At 42.8% G+C, this 21,277-nt stretch overlaps 1 protein-coding gene and 1 long non-coding RNA gene across 3 annotated transcripts in view; one reads left to right on the top strand and one right to left on the bottom strand.

Moving 5' to 3' along the window:
* Nucleotides 1-341: 341 nt before the first annotated feature.
* Nucleotides 342-7,431, bottom strand: LOC123741628 (uncharacterized). Its single transcript, XR_006769113.2, has 2 exons — nucleotides 7,276-7,431; nucleotides 342-690 (listed from the first exon to the last, which is right to left on the bottom strand). It is a non-coding gene; the product is annotated as an uncharacterized LOC123741628 (long non-coding RNA).
* A 454-nt stretch (nucleotides 7,432-7,885) lies between these two features.
* The window catches only part of LOC106599958 (CDK5 and ABL1 enzyme substrate 1), a 31,531-nt gene continuing 18,139 nt past the window's right edge, over nucleotides 7,886-21,277 (top strand). For both annotated transcript variants that reach the window (XM_045714761.2, XM_045714763.2), the window contains exons 1-3: nucleotides 7,886-8,621; nucleotides 19,656-19,727; nucleotides 20,108-20,200. In XM_045714761.2, the coding sequence (XP_045570717.1) occupies nucleotides 8,053-8,621; nucleotides 19,656-19,727; nucleotides 20,108-20,200 (734 nt within the window). In that variant the 5' untranslated portion in view covers nucleotides 7,886-8,052. The remainder of the gene's footprint in view (nucleotides 8,622-19,655; nucleotides 19,728-20,107; nucleotides 20,201-21,277) is intronic.

A 21,277-nucleotide genomic window follows, 5' to 3' on the forward strand; every position in this document is an offset into this window, starting at 1 on the left:
TCGCTCGTTTGTACTTGACTCTGCTCACCTCCTTGCTTATTCTGACCATTATGATTAATTTGCTCCATTGGAAACGGCAGGCTGTCGTCTATCTTGGGTTAGTTATACAAATCTTTGATATGACTGTGGTACATTTGCTACATAGCTGCAGTGCAACGTAACCAAAAACAACTTTTCTAAACACATCAATCCATGCTTATATGGCCAGTAACAATATATCCAAGTTGTGTATTTGTCAAATATGAAGAGATGGACATAACATTCTTTGAGCTAGTCCTTGGAGAAACAGTTGTGTATAGCATTTTTCCTTGTTAATGTCGACTGGAAAAATCAGAAGCAGATAAGTGTTAGTTAATTGTCATGTCCATCCACAATTAACCATCAATTATTTTATTAAGGATATACCCCTTATTGTACATTTTCCTACAGGTAAGAGTTATTATTGTCCTTAGAAGAGTCACTGGTGTTCAAGAAACAGATAACTAGTTGAACACTTTTTGTGGAAATTGTATTCCTTGACAATGGTTTCCAACATATGATTGGCAGAACAAGAACATTTCTGTATTATATAAGTCTGCCCTACTCTTTCTCATCGGTACAGTTAGAAATATTAGCAGTATTGTTGGGAACGAAGTGATATTCCTCCTTGGTTTCTCTCAGCTATGGAGACAGGTCATCAGCCAGAACCGCCTGTGGAATAAATGAACACAAATTATGCAAAAAGGTTAACATGAATGGAAACCTAATACAGATTATCAATGTACAACTAATGATAAGTGCACGAGTTGCAATTCAAATAAAGTTAACATTTTTTGTTATTGTTCATGATAAATGTGTGCTCGTCACAACCATTAATTCACTCAAGTATGGTCTTATTGTAGTTCAATTAGGTGTTACTGTAGTGTTGGCAATTGCCAAAATATACAAACGGAAAATTGACTTGCAACAAACAAAATGTAATTTACAAGAACTCACGGGTGGGGGATGAAACTACAATAAGAATATATTTCCATTTAAACTCTACTGTAAACACTACCATGCCATAGAGTAGCACTTAAAAATCGGAATATTGCTGTAGGCTTCAGCTACAGGGCTAGACAGAGGTGGTTGAGAGAGCACACAAGGGCTACGTCCCACTTCTCTACCCTTCTCCAGAAGTGTGCACTTGCACACACCTCGTCATGGATTTAAAAGCATAGGATAGGTGTGTAAGCATTAGATGGATGGAGTTTCCAGCATTACTAAATCCTTGCAAGAAAAGTGTGCAAGTGCAGGGTGGAGAATTGGGATGAAACGGACAGTCACATGACTTTTAGGTTAAACCTATATTGGTACTGCCTACAGGGAGAATCAGTGCAAAGTAATGACTTGCATCCATAATGTAGATATTCTCTACCTCTATGCTTTCAACCTCCACCTCCAAACCTATCCAAGTAGTAGTAGACCTACATACTATAGGATACCTACTTGTGTCAGGCTCCCGAGTGGCACAGCGGTCTAAGGCACTGCATCTCAGTGCCAAGTCTAGGACAAAAAGGCTTCTCAACAGTTTTTACCCCCAAGCCATAAGACTCCTGAACAGGTAGCCAATGGTTACCCAGACTATTTGCATTGTGTGCCCCCCCCCCCCCCCCGCCCGCACTATTGGTTAGAGCCTGTAAACAAGCATTTCACTGTAAGGTCTAAACCTGTTGTATTCGGCGCACGTGACAAATAAAACTTTGATTTGATTCAAATAACATTTTATTGGTCACATACACATGTTATTGCGAGTGTAGCAAAATGCTTGTGCTTCTAGTTCCGACACTGCAGCAATATCTAACAATTCCACAACTACCTAATACACACAAATCTAAGGAATAAGAATACATATAAATAAACTCAGCAACTCCCCTTTTCCGGACCCTGTCTTTCAAAGATAATTCATAAAAATCCCCCAAAATTTCACAGATCTTCATTGGAAAGGGTTTAAACACCGTTTCCCATGCTTGTTCAAGCAACCATAAACAATTAATGAACATGCACCTGTGGAACGGTCGTTAAGACACTAACAGCTTACAGACGGTAGGCTTAAGGTCACAGTTATGAAAATGTAGGACACTAAAGAGGCCTTTCTCTGACTCTGAAAAACACCATAAGAAAGATGCCCAGGGTTCTTGCTCATCTGCGTGAATGTGCCTTAGGCATGCTGCAAGGAGGCATGAGGACTGCAGATCTGGCCAGGGCAATAAATTGCAATGTTCGTACTGTGAGACACCTAACACAGAACCCAAACCGGCTGCGTCATCGTGCATACATTTATTTTGTCCCCCCCCCCCCACACCAAACGCAATCACGACACGCAAGTTAAAATATCAAAACAAACTCTGAACCAATTACATTAATTTGGGGACAGGATCGAAAAGCATGAAACCTTTATGGAAATTTAGCTAGCTAGCTTGTACTTGGGAACTAATTTGTCCTATTTAGCTAGCTTGCTGTTGCTAGCTAATTTGTCCTGGGATATAAAACATTGACTTGTTATTTTACCTCAAATGCACAAGGTCCTCTACTCCGACAATTAATCCACACATAAAACAGTCAACCGAATCGTTTCTAGTCATCCCTCTTCCGTCCAGGCCTTTTCTCCTCTTGACTTTATATTGCGATTCTAAACTTTCATAAATTAGGTGCATTACCTCCACTGACCTCGTTCGTCTTTCAGTCACCCACGTGGGTATAACCAATGAGGAGATGGCATGTGGGTACCTGCTTCTATAAACCAATGAGGAGATGGTAGAGGCAGGACTTGCAGCGCGATCTGCGTCAGAAATAGAACTGACTTCTATTTTAGCCCTTGGCAACGCAGACACTCGTTGGCGCGCGTGAGCAGTGTGGGTGCAATATTTGAATAATATAGATTTCAAAATGTATTTTGCAACATTCGCACACGCGATGCGAGCGGTGTAGTCAGCCTGTAAGACAGAGCTACAGGGAGACTGGACGGACAGCTGATCGTCCTCGTAGTGGCAGACCACGTGTAACACCTGCACAGGGTCGGTACATCTGAACATCACACCTGCGGGACAGGTACAGGGTGGCAACAACTGCCCGAGTTACACCAGGAACACACAATCCATCCATCAGTACTCAGACTGTCCGCAATAGGTTGAGATTGGCTGGACTGAGGGCTTGTAGGCCTGTTGTAAGGCAGGTCCTCACCAGACATCACCGGCAAGAATGTTGCCTATGGGCACAATCCAACAGTCGCTGGACCAGACAGGACTGGCAAAAAGTGCTCTTCACTGATGAGTCGCGGTTTTGTCTCACCAGGGGTGAATGTCGGATTCGTGTTTATCGTTGAAGGAATGAGCGTTACACCAAGGCCTGCACTCTGGAGCGGGATCAATTTGTAGGTGGAGGGTCCGTCATGGTCTGGGACGGTGTGTTACAGCATCATCGGACTGAGCTTGTTGTCATTGCAGGCAATCTCAACGCTGTGTATTACAGGGAAGACATCCTCCTCCCTCATGTGGTACCCTTCCTGCAGGCTCATCTTGACATGACCCTCCAGCATGACAATGCCACCAGCCGTACTGCTCATTCTGTGAGTGATTTCCTGCAAGACAGGAATGTCAGTGTTCTGCCATGGCCAGCGAAGAGCCCGGAACTCATTGAGCACGTCTGGGACCTGTTGGATCGGAGGGTGAGGGCTAGGGCCATTCCCCCCAGAAATGTCTAGGAATTTGCAGGTGCCTTGGTGGAAGAGTGGGGTAACATCTCACAGCAAGAACTGGCAAATCTGGTGCAGTCCATGAGGAGGAGATGCACTGAGGTACTTAATGCAGCTGGTGGCCACACCACATACTGACTGTTACTTTTGATCCCCACTTTGTTCAGGGACACATTCAATTTCTGTTAGTCACATGTCTGTGGAACTTGTTCAGTTTATGTCTCAATTGTTGAAGCTTATGTTCATACAAATATTTACAAATGTTAAGTTTGCTGAAAATACAAGCAGTTGACAGTGAGAGGATGTTTCTTTTTTTGCTGAGTTTATATGGATGAGCAATGACTGAGCAGCATAGGCAAGATGCAATAGATGGTATAAAATACAGTATATACATATGGGATGAGTAATGCAAAATATGTAAAGATCATTATTGGAAGGTCGCGTCAATTCGAATCTGGTATCAGAACAAAATAGTCAGCACATAGTAACTTCTGATTTCTTTGTACTTTAATTAATGCAAACACTTGAATGGTAAATATGTGGTTCGTATATACAGGCTCCCTGTAACACCACACAGGGCAGACAGAGAACTGGTATGACATCACAAGTTCTTCCTTAAATACTGGACAGACTTGGTTCCCGCTCCCTGAGGGCCTGTCATAGTAGAGGCTAGAATATGGTTTAGACTTATTCCAGCCTATCGTTGGCGTGCAGGTTGGTCCCAACCTCTAGACACACTCCTGCTTCCTGGCGTAGCTGTTGTCTCTGGCAGATGTCTCATCTTGTGACTGCACAATGTACAGTTCTCTAAAACCCTTACACCCCCCTGCATATACATTTCACTCATATCCTGTTATTGCTGTTATTCTACAGAAAAGCTCTTGCAAAACCCTGTTTTAAAGCATCAGCATTCTGTCCACATGACCCATCATCACATGAGCCACTTCCTCTAACATATAGCAGTACTCAATTATCTATAGTTTATATACTTATTATTATAGCATCTGTGTTATATTATATAGGTTATGCAAACAAATTGTTATATTATATAGGATATGCACACAAATAGTTGGTCAAACCCTAACATTATTAAAGTGGAATTTATAAAGTGACTAGTGTTCCATTTATTAGAGTGGCCAATGATTTCAAGTCTGTATGTAGGCAGCAGCCTCTCGGTGTTTGTGATGGCTATTTAACAGTCTGATGGCCTTGAGACAGAAGCTGTTTTTCAGTCTCTTCGTCCCAGCTTTGATGCACCTGAACTGACCTTGGCTTCTGGATGTTAGCGGGGTGAACAGGCAGTGGATCGGCTGGTTGTTGTCCTTGATGAACTTTTTGGCCTCCCTTTGACCTCAGGTGCTGTAGGTGTCCTGAAGGGCAGGCAGTGTGCCCCCGGTGATGCATTGTGCAGAGCGCACCACCCTCTGGAGAGCCCTGTGGTTGTGGGCGGTGCAGTTGCCGTACCAGGCGGCGATACAGCCCGACAGGATGCTCTCAATTGTGCATCTGTAAAAGTTTGTGTGGGTTTTAGGTGACAAGCCAAATTTCTTCAGCCTCCTGAGGTTGAAGAGGCGCTGTTGCGCCTTCTTCACCACACTGTCTGTGTGGGTGGACCATTTCAGTTTGTCCGTGATGTGTACACCGAGGAACTTAAAACTTCCCACCTTCTCCACTGCTGTCCCATCGATGTGGATGGGGGGGGTGATCCCTCTGCTGTTTCCTGAAGTCCACGATAATATCCTTTGTTTTGTTGACGTTGAGGGAGAGGTTGTTTTCCTGACGCCACACTCCGAGTGCCCTCACCTCCTCCCTATAGGCTGTCTCGTCAGTGTTGGTGATCAAGCCTACTACTGTTGTGTCATCTGCAAACTTTATGATTGAATTGGAGGCGTGCATGGCCATACAGTCATGGGTGAACAGGGAGTACAGGAGGGGGCTGAGCACACACCCTTATGGGGCCCCAGTGTTGAGGATCAGCGAAGTGGAGGTGTTGTTTCCAACCTTCACCACCTGGGGGCGGCACGTCAGGAAGTTCAGGACCCAATTGCACAGAGCAGGGTTGACAACCAGGGCCTCAAGCTTAATGATGATCTTGTAGGGTACTATGGTTTTGAATGCTGAGCTGTAGTCAATGAACAGCATTCTTACGTAGGTATTCCTCTTGTCCAGATGGGATAGGGCATTGTGCCTTGTGATGGTGAATGCATCGTCTGTGGATCTATTGGGGCGGTATGCAAATTGAAGTGGGTCTAGGGTGACAGGTAAGGTGGAGGTGATATGATCCTTAACTAGCCTCTCAAAGCACTCGAACTGCAAGGCACTACAGAGGGTAGTGAGTACGGCCCAGTATATCACCGCGGCCAGGCTTCCTGCCATCCACGACCTCTATACCAGGCGGTGTCAGAGGAAGGCCCTAAAAATTGTCTCGTCACCCTAGTCATAGACTGTTCACTTTACTGTACAGCAAGCGGTACCGGAGCACCAAGTATAGGTCTAAGAGGCTCCTAAATAGCTTCTACCCCCAAGCCATAAGACTCCTGAACAGATGCAAAACATAATTGTCTAGAGTACAATCACACTCTGATGACAAACTTTCAGATACGAGTGCCATAGCTTTGGAGAGCCCAAAGCCATACAACACTGGAGTCATGAGAAGGGCTAGCCTTGATCATGACTCAATTCCAATACATTACACATAAAAGTCATTGGACAAAGACATCTTCTGAAGGGGGGGATTTTGTTAATTAAGAGCCGCGACGCTCGGTTTGAATACTAACACGCATTGCTTGTGGTACGGTTTTGGAAGCATTAGGACCTTATCTTTCATATCGGCAATAAATAAATTAAGGTTAAATTGATACACACTTTTCTAGGGTTAGAGTTTCCACGCTGCCATATTCCCATGTTACTGCGCTTGTTTACTGAAAACGGACGGTAGACAGAGTGCTACCTGTGCTAATTAGCCATCTGGGTCTCCAAACACCTATGTGTAAACAGAAGACAGACACGTTGTCACTTAAAAATACTGTTGCCTGCAACTGTTAAAACCGTTAAAAGCAGTGTGCACCAGAGGAGGCTGGTGGGAGAAGCAATAGGAGGATGGGCTCGTTGTAACGAAGGTAATTATGTTTGCCTCGATTCCATTCCAGCCATTAGAATGAGCCCTTCCTCCTATAGTTCCTCCTCTGTAAGTGTGTATTTTGTATTTGTGAAATGATTTTGATGTGATATGAAAGTAGAGGGATTTATGTTTCTAGAACCGTACCACAATTGAAAATAGATTTATGTTTAGATGGAGTATTTGGCTGTTTTGGCTTCCAGAGCCAATTCGCCCTTTAAACAGAAAAGTCCTTGGACTAGTAGGAATGAATGGTAGGCTCCTTTAGGCCATTACTATGCTAGAAAAGGGTTAGTAGTGCCCCTGTTCTCGAATAGCCACATACTGTACCTCTACAGTAACTTCAGAGTAAGTTCAGTGCATCATATCTTGCTTGCTACCGGTGATATAAATTATATAACCATGCTAATTTAGATACCTAAAAAAAAAAAAAGAAGACACTTACCTAGGATGTTTCCCGATGTCCTTCTTGTCGTACATTTTACGTTAGCTAGCCACCTAGTACCCACTGAGACCTTTTTATCCGAAATAGAAAAGTTAAATAGGTTTAAAAAACAGGGGGGGAAAAATCAAGGATGACCTGTCATTCCAAAACCAGTTGACCAATAGAGACGCATCTTCTACGCCTCCCTTTAAACCCCGCCTATATGGAATGAATGTGCCAACTTTGAAAACACAAAAAAAGGCAGCTAATACAAAGGGCGGGCAGGGTAACGTAACCAAAGATAGAACATATTGCAGAGGGAAGCGTTTCTTCGCAATCATTGAACATGTTTAAATGAAAACCAATTTTTTTTCCGCATTAATTTACAATTTATTTGTTCTTGCCTTTCAAAATGATTTACTTGCTAAGTTATTTATTTGACCTCAATACTTGTGGGTTAATGTTTTGCTTTCAATATCATTTTTGTTTGCAATAAGAATTTTATTCACGAATTCAAAAGGTTTGCTTGATATTAAAAAGGCACAAAAGTAATTCCATAGAAGAGGGGAGGAAAAAAACCTTTCATACATATCCCTGAAAGCTTATTGGTCAATTTTTTTCTGCTGCCACAATTCACAATACTGCACACACGTGACCATCCTGTGTTTAGTCAGTGTAACGCTTGCACTTAAAAGACAAGCATTTGACATTTGCTAACTACATAAGCACTCTTTACACACTTTTAATGTAATCTTGACAAAACCGCTGCTCGCAGCTTCGTATAGCTGAAAGTGGACCATGGCGGCTGCCATGAGCAGCAACACATCCACAACCACGCTTCAGATCAAGTATTCCAGTATCGAGCATACGCGGAAACGCATAGACCCTCGGAGGAGACAAGCCGCGCTCTCTTTTCTCAGTAACATTTCTTTGGATGGTCGACCCGTGCAAGATGAAGCCGACGATCAGATCGAAGAGGATAATTCAATTGAGGCCAGGACTAGACAGAGCCTGGTTTCCACAGCAGAGCGCCCGCTGTACGCGGCTGGCAGTGGCGCTGCGGTAGCAACCCCCACCGCCGCCCAGGCGCTCGCTATTGCAAACCAGGCTCTGATTGCTAACACCCGAGCCAGTTTTGGGATTGGTCCCGCCGCTGCAGCTCCAGCATGTACAGATCCGGAAGGGGATGCTTTCGGCCCTTCGATTTTCAGTTCGCCCTTCTCTGTAGTACCAGCCGCGACTAGAAGCAGGCTTCAGACCTTCACTCAGGGAGTCGTGCCTGCTGCCTACTCCAGGCAGGCTTCCCAGGTCTGCTGTCTCGAGGGAGGACCGATCGCCATCTCGGGACTGGAACTGCAGAGATCAAGGTAACTGTAGATCTCTGCATCATGTAACGTTAGTGTTTCTATTCATTGAGGTGTGAAGGAGTTTACACGGACTGTTTTATGTATATCAATGTTTCCTATGTTGGGTAGACTATTGGCACAGAAGCCCACACAGGCAGTGTTTACACTGCACTCTCACAAATTAGGCATCATGTCGTATGCACTAGCGGTTCTGGGGAGGGGTGGGCAGTGCCCCTGTGACAACAATTTTGGACCCCCTTGTGGCCCCCCTAAATGTGGGGTATAAAATAAATGTTACATAACACATTTTTGCTATCATGCTTTTTTTTACATCCGTTATTAGACAGTGGCAACGATGATGACTATGAACGTGGTCTTTTGCCTGCTAATGCCTGCAATGCAGTGAAGAAAACGATATGACAACAATAACGTATAATGTAACTGGCCCCTCTAACAGTACAACTGGCCCCAGCTTGGCCCCCCCCCAGTTGAAATGGTCTAGAACCGCCACTGGTCGTATGCGACAATATTGCAACCCAGTAGTGTCAACACTACACTACAGGCTATGGTAATGCCATAAGGTAAGTGTTATCTTGATGAAGGTTTTTGTTGAGTGAAGCCAAGAAACGTGATCCACAGATCTGGGCTAGGCTAGGTTAACATTTATCAACAGAGATCATTTAAACAACAGAACGGGTTCGTCCTGTCACATATTGTAGTATGGTTGCTCAAAGGTCATCAGTCTTAGTCAGTGTACTGCTAAAGGCATGTTAAATACAAATAAAGAGACAGACAGCAAAGACAAAGTGCCCTCGGATTTGTGAAACTGTATCTCACCAATGAGCGACTTATACACTTGTGTGCTGAGATTCATTAATACACCAATACACATGCGGTGGCCCATCGAATCAAGTGGAATCAATGTTGCATATCAACAGGATTAGGTGGAAACGGTTAACCGTTATGCCATCATTTCGATTAGCCTGCCTTTAACAGTATGATGCACGTCCTTTAAACAGAACTTGTAAAACATGTTAGGGATAGCACTGAAACCGTGTGAGAGATCAAACAAGTAAAGGCATGTCCAGAAGGGAGGAAGGGGTGACTTTTTCTCCCCCCGTGCAGATTCAGTCCCACCGTGACTACTACTTGACAGGCATGGAGATGAAGGCCCGAACGGCTGAAAAGCTGTGGCCTAGTTCCTTTCACAGACCTCATCACTTCAGACAAATGTTTATTATCTCGGGAACTGGTAATCTACTTGTTACCTAACATGGCTAATTAAGTGAGGGCTAACTGACAATATAGCCTATTGGTTTGCACAGTACAGTAAATAGAGCTAATGCTGCCCAGGTAGGCCTATTGTTTATTCTGGATTGTTTATTAGGTTATGTGTATTTTCTCCCCATAATCCGTTGGATGTGTATGTCTTTCTAAAGCGGCCCGGCACCTGCCGCCTTGCCCTCTCCTATGCGATATAAACATCCTGTAACCCAACACTCCCAAATACACCGGCCCACGGAGGCCTTTTATTCCATACCGTTGTTTACTCTGTAGAGTAGACCAGAGCACAGGGAAATATGAGGCTGACTCTCTCTCTCGCTCGCCACTGCAGGAGAGACGTCAGGAACAGTCTTCTCTTTCTCTCACTGTGTCAGAAAATGCTGTTAGATACACTACACTCTCAGGCCACTCCACGTCTTACAACTGCCAGACATCACAGGACAACGCATTCACGAAGCCATTGTGAAGCGTTTAGTTCACCTTTTGACTTCATCGAAGTGACATTAGTCAGACTGGCCCTGAAGTCCGTCATGAGCTAATGCCATATCTTAATTGTGAGAAGTACATGTAGCGTAAAACATGCCATTTGATAATGAATGTGTTATGAAGTTGTTATATTAACAAAGACCTTACAGATGGTTTATGTTTTGTTTAAAAAATTTAAAGCAGAATTCGTGTTTTTATCAACCCCAACAGTATTTTACACAAAGTCTAATTCATCAGCTTACTGCAATATATTTCTCTTGAAGGTGTTACGATGACTTAATTTTGCGTAGGGAGCATCTCATTGCATTAGTTAGCCATGTAGTGAGCCTGAGTTACAGTACCATGATTTATTAGCTAAACCCCCACAGGTTATGGAATGCGGTCAGTCAGAGAAGGAAGCCCGTGTAAACTGAATTATAAGCTAACTATAGGCGACCTGTTGATAGACCCTGGCCACATTTTCCACAGGCGTATCATAGATGGGAGTCCCACAGTGCCTGGTTTGTTTTCTCAGGGCAGCAGCTTGGTGGAAACGTGGCCAGGTTCAGAGAACCCTGGCTGGGAAAGGAAAGGCAGGATGCCCAGTCTTTCAGAGACGCTGCCCGGCCAGGCTCTCCTTTCTCTCGTTTTCTATCCTCCACTTCCTCTCCCAAGGGCACCAGACTAGACATTCTTTCTCTTTCATCTCTCTGTCTCTCTCTCTCTAGATAATAAACAAAAGTGAAAAACAATAATAAGTTACTGGCCCAACGCTCTTAACCTCTAGGCTACCTGCCACCCCAATGCTCACAAAAGTTTCAAATAATATAGACATTTGAATTGTTATATTACTGGCTATGTACAGTTTTGTAACAATGTGCAAATAGTTGAAGTATGGGAAAGGGAAAATAAATAAACCAATAAATATAGTTTGTATTTACAATAGTGTTTGTGCTTCACTGGTGGTCACAACTCTTGCTGGACTTTATCAAAATTGGATTTGTTTTGTGGGTCTGTGTAATCTGAGGGAAATATGTCTCTCTCTAATAGGGTTATACATTTGCCAGGAGGTTAGGAAGTGCAGCTCAGTTTTCACCTCATCTTGTGGGCACATACAGTGAGGGAAAAAAGTATTTGATCCCCTGCTGATTTTGTATGTTTGCCCACTGACAAAAATGATCAGTCTATAATTTTTAATGGTAGGTTTATTTGAACAGTGAGAGACAGAATAACAACAAAATCCAGAAAAACCCATGTCAAAAATGTTATAAATTGATTTGCATTTTAATGAGGGAAATAAGTATTTGACCCCCTCTCAATCAGGAAGATTTCTGGCTCCCAGGTGTCTTTTATACAGGTAACGAGCTGAGATTAGGAGCACACTCTTAAAGGGAGTGCTCATAATCTCAGTTTGTTACCTGTATAAAAGACACCTGTCCACAGAAGCAATCAATCAATCAGATTCCAAACTCTCCACCATGGCCAAGACCAAAGAGCTTTCCAATGATGTCAGGGACAAGATTGTAGACCTACACAAGGAAGGAATGTGCTACAAGACCATCGCCAAGCAGCTTGGTGAGAAGGTGACAACAGTTTGTGCGATTATTCGCAAATGGAAGAAACACAAAAGAACTGTCAATCTCCCTCGGCCTGGGGCTCTATGCAAGATCTCACCTCGTGGAGTTGCAATGATCATGAGAACGATGAGGAATCAGTCCAGAACTACACGGGAGGATCTTGTCAATGATCTCAAGGCAGCTGGGACCATAGTCACCAAGAAAACAATTGGTAACACACTACGCCGTGAAGGACTGAAATCCTGCAGCGCCCGCAAGGTCCCCCTGCTCAAGAAAGCACATATACATGCCTGTCTGAGGTTTGCCAATGAACATCTGAATGACTCAGAGGACAACTGGTGAAAGTGTTGTGGTCAGATGAGACCAAAATGGAGCTCTTTGACATCAACTCAACTCGCCGTGTTTGGAGGAGGAGGAATGCTGCCTATGACCCCAAGAACACCATCTCCACCGTCAAACATGGAGGTGGAAACATTATGCTTTGGGGGTGTTTTTCTGCTAAGGGGACAGGACAACTTCACCACATCAAAGGGACGATGGACGGGGCCATGTACCGTCAAATCTTGGGTGAGAACCTCCTTCCCTCAGCCAGGGCATTGAAAATGGGTCGTGGATAGGTATTCCAGCATGACAATGACCCGAAACACATGGCCAAGGCAACAAAGGAGTGGCTCAAGAAGAAGCACATTAAGGTCCTGGAGTGGCCTAGCCAGTCTCCAGACCTTAATCCCATAGAAAATCTGTGGAGGGAGCTGAAGGTTCGAGTTGCCAAACGTCAGCCTCGAAACCTTAATGACTTGGAGAAGATCTGCAAAGAGGAGTGGGACAAAATCCCTCCTGAGATGTGTGCAAACCTGGTGGCCAACTACAAGAAACGTCTGACCTCTGTGATTGCCAACAAGGGTTTTGCCACCAAGTACTAAGTCATGTTTTGCAGAGGGGTCAAATACTTATTTCCCTCATTAAAATGCAAATCAATTTATAACATTTTTGACATGCGTTTTTCTGAATTTTTTTGTTATTCTGTCTCTCACTGTTCAAATAAACCTACCATTAAAATTATAGACTGATCATTTCTTTGTCAGTAGGCAAACGTACAAAATCAGCAGGGGATCAAATACTTTTTTCCCTCACTGTAGCCTGCCTTCTTTCGAGAGCCAGGTCTGCCTTCGGCGGCCTCTCTCAATAGTAAGGCTATGCTCACTGAGTCTGTACATAGTCAAAGCTTTCCTTCATTTTAGGTCAGTCAGTGGTCAGGTACTCTAAGGCCAAATAGCATTTCAGTTTGCTTTGTTTTTTGGTTAGTTCTTTCCAATGGCAGAGTTACAAAGAAAAAGCCATATCTCAGACTGGCCAATAAAAAGAAAAGATTAAGATGGGCAAAAGAACACAGACACTGGACAGAGGAACTCTGCCGAGAAGGCCAGCATCCTGGAGTCGCCTCTTCACTGTTGACGTTGAGACTGGTGTTTTGCGGGTACTATTTAATGAAGCTGCCAGTTGAGGACTTGTGAGGTGTCTGTTTCTCAAACTAGATACTCTAATGTACTTGTTCTCTTGCTCAGTTGTGCACTGGGGCCTCACACTCCTCTTTCTTTTCTGGTTAGAGACAGTTTGCGCTGTTCTGCGAGGGGAGCGTTGTACGAGATCTTCAGTTTCTTGGCAATTTCTCGCATGGAATAGCCTTCATTTCTCAGAACAAGAATAGACTGACGATTTTCTGAAGCTACTCAACTAGTCTAAAGAAGGACAGTTTTATTGCTGCTTTAATCAGGACAACAGTTTTCAGCTGTGCTAACATTATTGCAAAAGGGTTTTCTAATGCTCAATTAGCCTTTTAAAATGATCAACTTGGATTAGCTAACACAACGTGCCATTGGAACACAGGAGTGATGGTTTCTGATAACAGGTCTCTGTACCTATGTAGATATTCCATAAACAAATCTGCCTTTTCCAGCTACAATAGTCATTTACAACATTAACAATGTCTACACTGTATTTCTGATCAATTTGATGTTATTTTAATGGACAAAATTTTTTGCTTTTCTTTCAAAAACAAGGACATTTCTAAATGACCCCAAACTTTTGAACGTGTGTGTGCGCGTGTGTCTACTAAACATTAAGAACACCTGCTCTTTCCATGACATAGACTGACCAGGTGGAAGCTATGATCCCTTATTGATGTCACTTGTTATATCTACTTCAATCATTGTAGATGAAGGGAAAGAGACAAGTTAAACCAGGATTTTTAAGACTTGAGACATGGATTGTGTTTGTGTGCCATTCAGAGGGTGAATGGGCAAGACAAAATATTTAAGTGCCTTTGAACGGGTTATGGTGGTATGTGCCAGGTGCACCAGTTTTTCTAGAACTGCAACGTTGCTGGGTTTTTCCACACTCAACCGTTTCCAGTGTGTATCAAGAATGGTCTACCACTCAAAGGACATCCAGCCAACTTGGTACAAGTGTGGGAAGCATTGGAGTCAACGTGTTTTTTACTTTATGTTTTTTTTTTTATCTCTCTCATTATCTCTCTCTTTCCCCCTTCCCTCTCTCTCTCTTTTGGCCTCCAGTCCTGCTTCTGCTTCCAGCCAGCAATCCCCAGCCCCCAACCCTCAGATCAAGTGCCAAAAGATACTAGACCAGAGCTCAGGGCTGCTTAAAACCATCCTCTTGTTCGGTGTGCCCTGGTTTCAATGCACGCAGATGATGGCTGGGTCTACATAGGCTGCAGTATTCTACTGCTCAACCTAGACTCATAAATTAGGCTAGAATGGAAAAGGCATTGTGTAAGACGCCCACTCTGTCTTGCTGCTAAAGGTGTGTCCGCCTGAGCTGTTGATCTGTTTGAACCGGTTGAAATGTAAATGTATATTTAGCGTAGTGAGCATTGTTTGCACAAAATCTATTTCGTAGAAATTGTTGTTGATTGACAGTTTTTAATGCAGTTAATTCAATTGTGCATTGCAAAGTCTCCCCATGTTTTAAACCATTTTTCAGAAGTTCTCGTTGTGTTCAGAAGCCTACTATGGGGAGACTATGAAGCCATAGCAGAGAAACCACATGCAGTATAAGCCATTACAATGGTCTGGTCCTTTGCAGTTTTGTGTGAATGAGTCATATCCTTTAGGTTAGGAGGTTGATTGTTGTTTGGTGATGTCATAGCTGGCATAATCACATGTTTATGTAAGCAGCATACTTAGGCTAGTTTTCCTCTAAAACCCTTGAGATTTGAACTGTAAGCAAAAGCTCCAAGCAGCTGTAGGATATGGTTAAAAACGCCACCATAATCAAAACATCACTGGTAATGAGTCTCGAGACAAGCTAGTCAGCATGGATTACTCCATAGTTCCAAAATGGATCTCTGAGTACAAGTTCACTAGTTCAAGTTCCACAATGCTAGTTGCACCGTTTCTCACCCTAAACTAAATGCTATTTTAAGGGATGGAGGACGAAATGGATACAGTGTTTTACTTTATGTCAAGCCACTGGGAAAGGGGGATACCTAGTCAGTTGTACAACTGAATGCATTCAACTGAAATGTGGCTTCCGCATTTAACCCCAACCCCTCTGAATCAGAGAGGTGCGGGGGCAACTAACCACACGGGTCTGTGTCTTGAACAATATACAGTTGGGTTTATTGGCACCCTTTTGCACACTCCCCTGGTTGAACGAAAATCAGATCCAACAAAAGAGTGTAGATCAGAAAGTGTAACAATAACATCCATAGTTATGGACTTGCAAACAGAAGTCTTCAAAATGTCCAATACTGTCGGTAACGTAGTAGCGTTAGGTTACAGTAAGGCATGAAGTTAAAGTTAGCTAGCTAGCTTATTGTCTTTGAGAAGGTCTGTTACTTATGCACTACTAGCTACTTAACCCCGACATTTCTCTCCATCGTGATAAAGCCATAGTTATTTTGTTGGTTTGACAGTCATTTCTGAAGATGATTTATTTCATGTGATTCATTTACGTCTGCCCACGTTTTTAAGGTCAACCCTATTACGTGAACTGAACTCTCGTTTTAATATGGTGAAAATGTCTGGCCATTTTCTGGAGTTTTGTGGTGGAAAACTGAGCGTGTCGAGCATAACACATCAACCCTGTTACCCATAGATAGACAGGTTAGACATTTTTTTTCAATTTAACATTTTTGTGAAGCATTCAATTGTGCCTCCCGGTTGCACACAAGCTTCCATTCCCCCTGTCACAAGGGGATTTATAGCTGATTTAAGATGAACTCGTCAACCCTGTTATGGTCATCCCTGTTACTTTATTTTGCACTTAAATGTCTAATGCAGACGTTTTTATCTCAGTATCCAAATAATTTCTGGGTAACAATGAATTACCTTACTGTGATTTTGACCATTTTCATTGAAAACAAAGAAACAAATAGCTTCTTAGCAAAGAGTTTTGATAGGACTGCCCGGGACTGGGGAGGGGAAAACGGATCGTTTGCTGTTATTGGCAAAGAGGTGATGTCACCAGGCAGGCCAAAATTCCATTCCACCTAAGCAGGCTAAAATTTCAGGCATTCTTTTCAAACAGCTCTTACACAAAAAGGGCATCATCATAATTTTTACAATTTCACAGTATTATTCCAACCTCATTGTGGAAATATATAAATAAAACACAGTAAAATATTTGTGGGGACTGCACTGGGCCTTTAATATGCACTTACTATAGTAATGTTTTTATTTAACCTCTTGTTGGGGAAATGTGTTCATACTCCCTGACTAAGGCCATAACGCCAAAGTGAGAGAGTTAAAAAAAATCTTGGTTCCATTGAACATGCCATACAAATAAAGGCATTTTTAATTAATTATATGAGTGCCTTGGTCCTCCTTTATCTTTGGTGTTTCTTATGAAGTTGAACATGTGCTCTTTTTGACAGAATGTTACAATTAGGTGAAATCAAATGTTATTTTGACCAAGTTGCACTTTTCGAAAAGGCACCGAATTGGTGGAACAACCTATTTAATTCCACTCCGTCACCCGACAGTGGAACGGGAAGGCAATGTCCATGGCAGGCTGCCAATGGGCGTGCATGTGAAACAATTTTAATATTCTAGAGCACTACTGCACCGTAACCTAAAAACGGCAAGCATAGCAGACAGGTTACATATGGATTTAGTTTTTACGTTTATTGTAAAGATTGATCATTGACCTTGCTTGAAATGATTCATTGTTCATTTCAACAGGGCTTGAAAACAACCACTTGAGGCAACAAAGACACAGACAAATAGGGTCTTTCATTGGCAGCTCTACTAACAGATGCCAATGTTGTTCTTTCAACGTTGAAGGAGGCAAGAATCCGAAGTAGCCTGCGCTCTGCGTTGAAGCTTCTGAGTCTGTCCAGTCCTCGTTAACGTCAGACCATTGGATTCTATTGATCCAACATCCAACCTTACCCTCAGTTTAACATCCAATAGCTGGTCGCGTCAGAGTTTTTGTCTGAAGTGAATGAGTGATCTGGTCTGTGTGTTATTATGTCCACAGTTTACACTGGTGTGGAAACTGTCCTTTGCCAAAAACCATGTCCTGGCTGGCCTGCCGTTGCTCATCTACAGTGGCTGGATCAAAATCCTAGTGTCCCGCTGAACTGTGGAAACTAGTTTTCATGCCAGCTGGATTTTCAGAGAGCTCAGTTCCTCAGATGTGTACCGTACGAACTGTGAAAGAAAAACTTTAATTCTGTCCAAAAACATTTTAAAAAAGAAGGAATTTTTTGTCCTCTACTCAAAAACAGAGATGGTGTAGTAGGCCATCGGTAATTGAGTGAACCTAATCATTTGTCATGGAGTACCTGGAACCAGGTCATGGTCACTGCTATGTTTGTAACAGAGTGAGAGGCCTGTATTTGTTCAGCTGACTGCTATTGCCTAGCTGTTCGTGTTAATATGTTCTCCAGGGAGAAGGTGCAGAGACATACAGGTAACTGCCAAAATAAAGGAAACGCTTGAGTAAATGATGGTTATAAAGTATATTGAAAGCAAAAGCCAATTATTTGGGCGGGAATACTTTTTGTACATCAGTGATTCTACACCTCACTTTGTTTAAGCTGGACTCAAACCCAGGTCCCCGCGATTACAAGCCAACACCTTAACCGTTACACGATGTTAGGATTTTGAAAGTAGGGTACGCCCGGCATTGATGATTGCGTCTCCGACCCACTCACATTAAACGAGCGTCAGTGACGGCCGCATGCCCCGTGTAGGCAACGACATGGGGGTTTTGTCTCCGATCTCAAAAACCTGTGAGGCCGCTAAAGAGAGGCCCGACTCGGCGGAAAATCTGCCTGACTCCAGCCAGGGGGCGTTTTTACGCCCACCAGTAAGGATATAAGTTATATAAGTTTCATAATGCTTAGGTCCAGGACCTTAATGTGCTTTTTTTCCCCTTTTTTTTTCTTCATATAATTACATGTATCCACCAATCCAAAGAAAGGATAGACTGGAGCTAGACAGCCTGCCATGCCGCTTTGTGGACAACGACTCCCATTGTTAGGGACGGATAGACACGTATCTTATCAGTATATCCATAATCAGAACATTTCCTAGGATTTCCTACCTGCAGCAACAATGCTGGAAATACTGGTAAAAACGCCTGTCCCTAGTTATTTTCTTCCACCATGAATTTAAGTCCATGGTTCATGAGATGGATTGTAATTCTTGTTTTGTCCTTATAAGTAAGGTTATTACATTTCTCGAGCTTGTATAGACTTAATCTCACATGTTCAGTAGGCCTGGCTGCCTACTTCTACGACTGGCAGCTGATTTATATAGGGGCGGCCTAGTGGTTAGAGCGTTGGGCCAGTAACTGAAAGGTTGCCAGATCGAATCCCCGAGCTGATAAGGTAAAAATCTGTCGTTCTGCCCCTGAACAAGGCAGTTAACTCACTGTTCCTAGTCCGTCATTGTAAATAAGAATTTGTTCTTAACCGACTTGCCTAGTTAAATAAAATAAATATAGCAATAGCCTAATAGATATGGCTCTGCCTGGTTGAGTTATGCAACCCAAGTGTGAAAGAAAGGCCTGTCTGTGAGGAAACATGAGAAAATGCTTTCAGAATCAGCCCTTGTCTTTATCCTCTCATTTACCAACCAACCAGTGCCTGACTCTAGATTGTTCTACATGATCTCACACAGAGGCTGCCGGTCAGAATTTCGAACACAACAGTGGTCATTGACGACGGCAGCCGGGCAGTGTTGATGTCAGGGATTACTTGATTCAGTGACTACAGCACACAGCCGTAGACATTTTAGCTATGCCTCAAATCTGACCTGGAGGCACATGAGGTCTAGTAGGCTACTCATTCATTCTCCAGACCGTTAAAGAACAATGAAAATGATTGTCTTTGCTTTTAGATCTTCAATGATTTGAATATTTGCGTTCAGAACAGGACCTTGTTGCCGATTTCTCCGAGGTTGTCCAATACTCATATAATGGTGTTTTGTCATGGTAAGCCCAGGATATTCATATGCATAATCATTATCAAATGAATGACCAAATTTAGCAATCGTATTTCGCAAAAAAATCTTGCAATGCAGAATAAAATATTAGAAATAGGCCTAATGCTTATTGTGTCCAGTCTTTTCCTCTTCCATGGCCAGGTAAGAGCTGTTTAGCAGCACCGCAAGTTGCTTGTAAAATTCCATACCAGGATCTTTCCTAACAACTGCTTCTTTATTTCCCCCTGCCCTCTCTTCTTCTTTCCTTTACTCCACAGACGGAGGCTCATCTCTCAGCGTTCCTCCTTGGAGACACTGGAAGACATTGAGGAGAACGCCCCTCTACGCAGGTACTGTATAGCAACGACTGTCACAGACCGCGCAACACGGCACGCCACCCCGAAACATAAGTTTGGCTAGCTCATATTTTCCTCTCATTTTACAGCTGTACTTGACAAGTCAATAACAGCTTTGGCCTGGGAAGTATTTAGGTAGATAATGACATGGGGGGGGGGGGAACTGTAATATCACTTCAGTTTGATTTGTGGGGTACTTTTATGTCCTGTGGGGGTAGTGATGGTGGGGACGTCATGCTGCGGCGGTAATGTATTGGTCTGGCTCCGTCTCTCTGTTTAGAGTTGTAAAAATATATGTTGTCTTTACGGCTCAAATGGATCCCACTTAATCACATTTTGTTTTGATCAGTCTTATTTATTTGGTCTGTTTTTAGATGCAGAACCCTCTCAGGTTCACCTCGACCAAAGAGCTTCAAGAAGGTTCACTTCATCAAGAACATGAGGCAACACGATATGCGCAATGGAAGGTATGAATGAAAACAACCCCAGCCCTAATTCCATACAAAGTTTCAATGGAAAATGGCAGGATGCCCCCCCAATGAACACTCAGCAGTTTGAATGTCTATCAGGTTACTCAACTTTAGCCTACATCTTGGACAAGAGATGTAGGTTATTAATTGAAGGTTATTCCTTATAGCTTAGAAGTGCTGTATCAATTAATGTACTATTGGTTAATAACTGATCTTATTGATTGATTCATGTATCAGACTGCTCAGCAGTTCATTGGGAGTCCGGTTAGTTTTCACAGAAATATTCTCAAATTGAGTTTAGATCTTGTTTTGAATATTTTGTTAAAGCTATACATTTAAGGATCACACCATTGAATCACAAATGAGTCATGCAACACGTCACTCTCTCACGTTTATAAACAATGGCGCATGCAATGTTGACTTAGAAATTCCAGAGCACTGAAGACATTTTAGCACCCTGATTTATTTTTATATATGCACACAGTTATATGTAGCTATTGTTCAGCTTCTCTCAGTAATGAATACTATCACCTTTTTACGGCTATTTTCTGGACTCTAAAAGGAAATGGACAGTTAAACTATTTCCACGGCACTTCATTTCGTATTACACCGATCACTCAAGTAGCTTTTGATCCTGGTATTTTTTGAGCTACAAGCCTCAAGCTTCTTTTACACTTGGGTGTACCAGAACCCATTTCTTTTTGATTCATTGTTTTTGAAATATCAGTCTGGACAGGTATTTGTACGGGTCTTCTGTCCCAGGAAGAAAATAGAAGTACATCTATGCTGTTGCTGTTTTTATTTACTCGTATCTAGCTTATCAGTGTGCCGTATACAGTAGCAATACATTGCCACAAGTCACTTTCTGCCTGTGACGTTGATATTAATCAATGAGTAGGCCTCTTATTGGGACGTCACCTCCGAAGGTATAAATCAGTGACAAAGTTTATTAAGCAGTGGTTATGCTTCTTTCAGGAGTGATTCAGCTTTACTGTTCTGTCGTTCAATGTGTTTACCTCATGTGCAGCTGATATTCTGATATTGTAAGATGAACAAGTTTGGTCTTTTTTAAGT

The sequence above is a fragment of the Salmo salar genome, chromosome 03, assembly GCF_965601325.2.
Source record: "Salmo salar chromosome 03, fSalSal1, whole genome shotgun sequence".
NCBI classification, from domain to species: domain Eukaryota; kingdom Metazoa; phylum Chordata; class Actinopteri; order Salmoniformes; family Salmonidae; genus Salmo; species Salmo salar.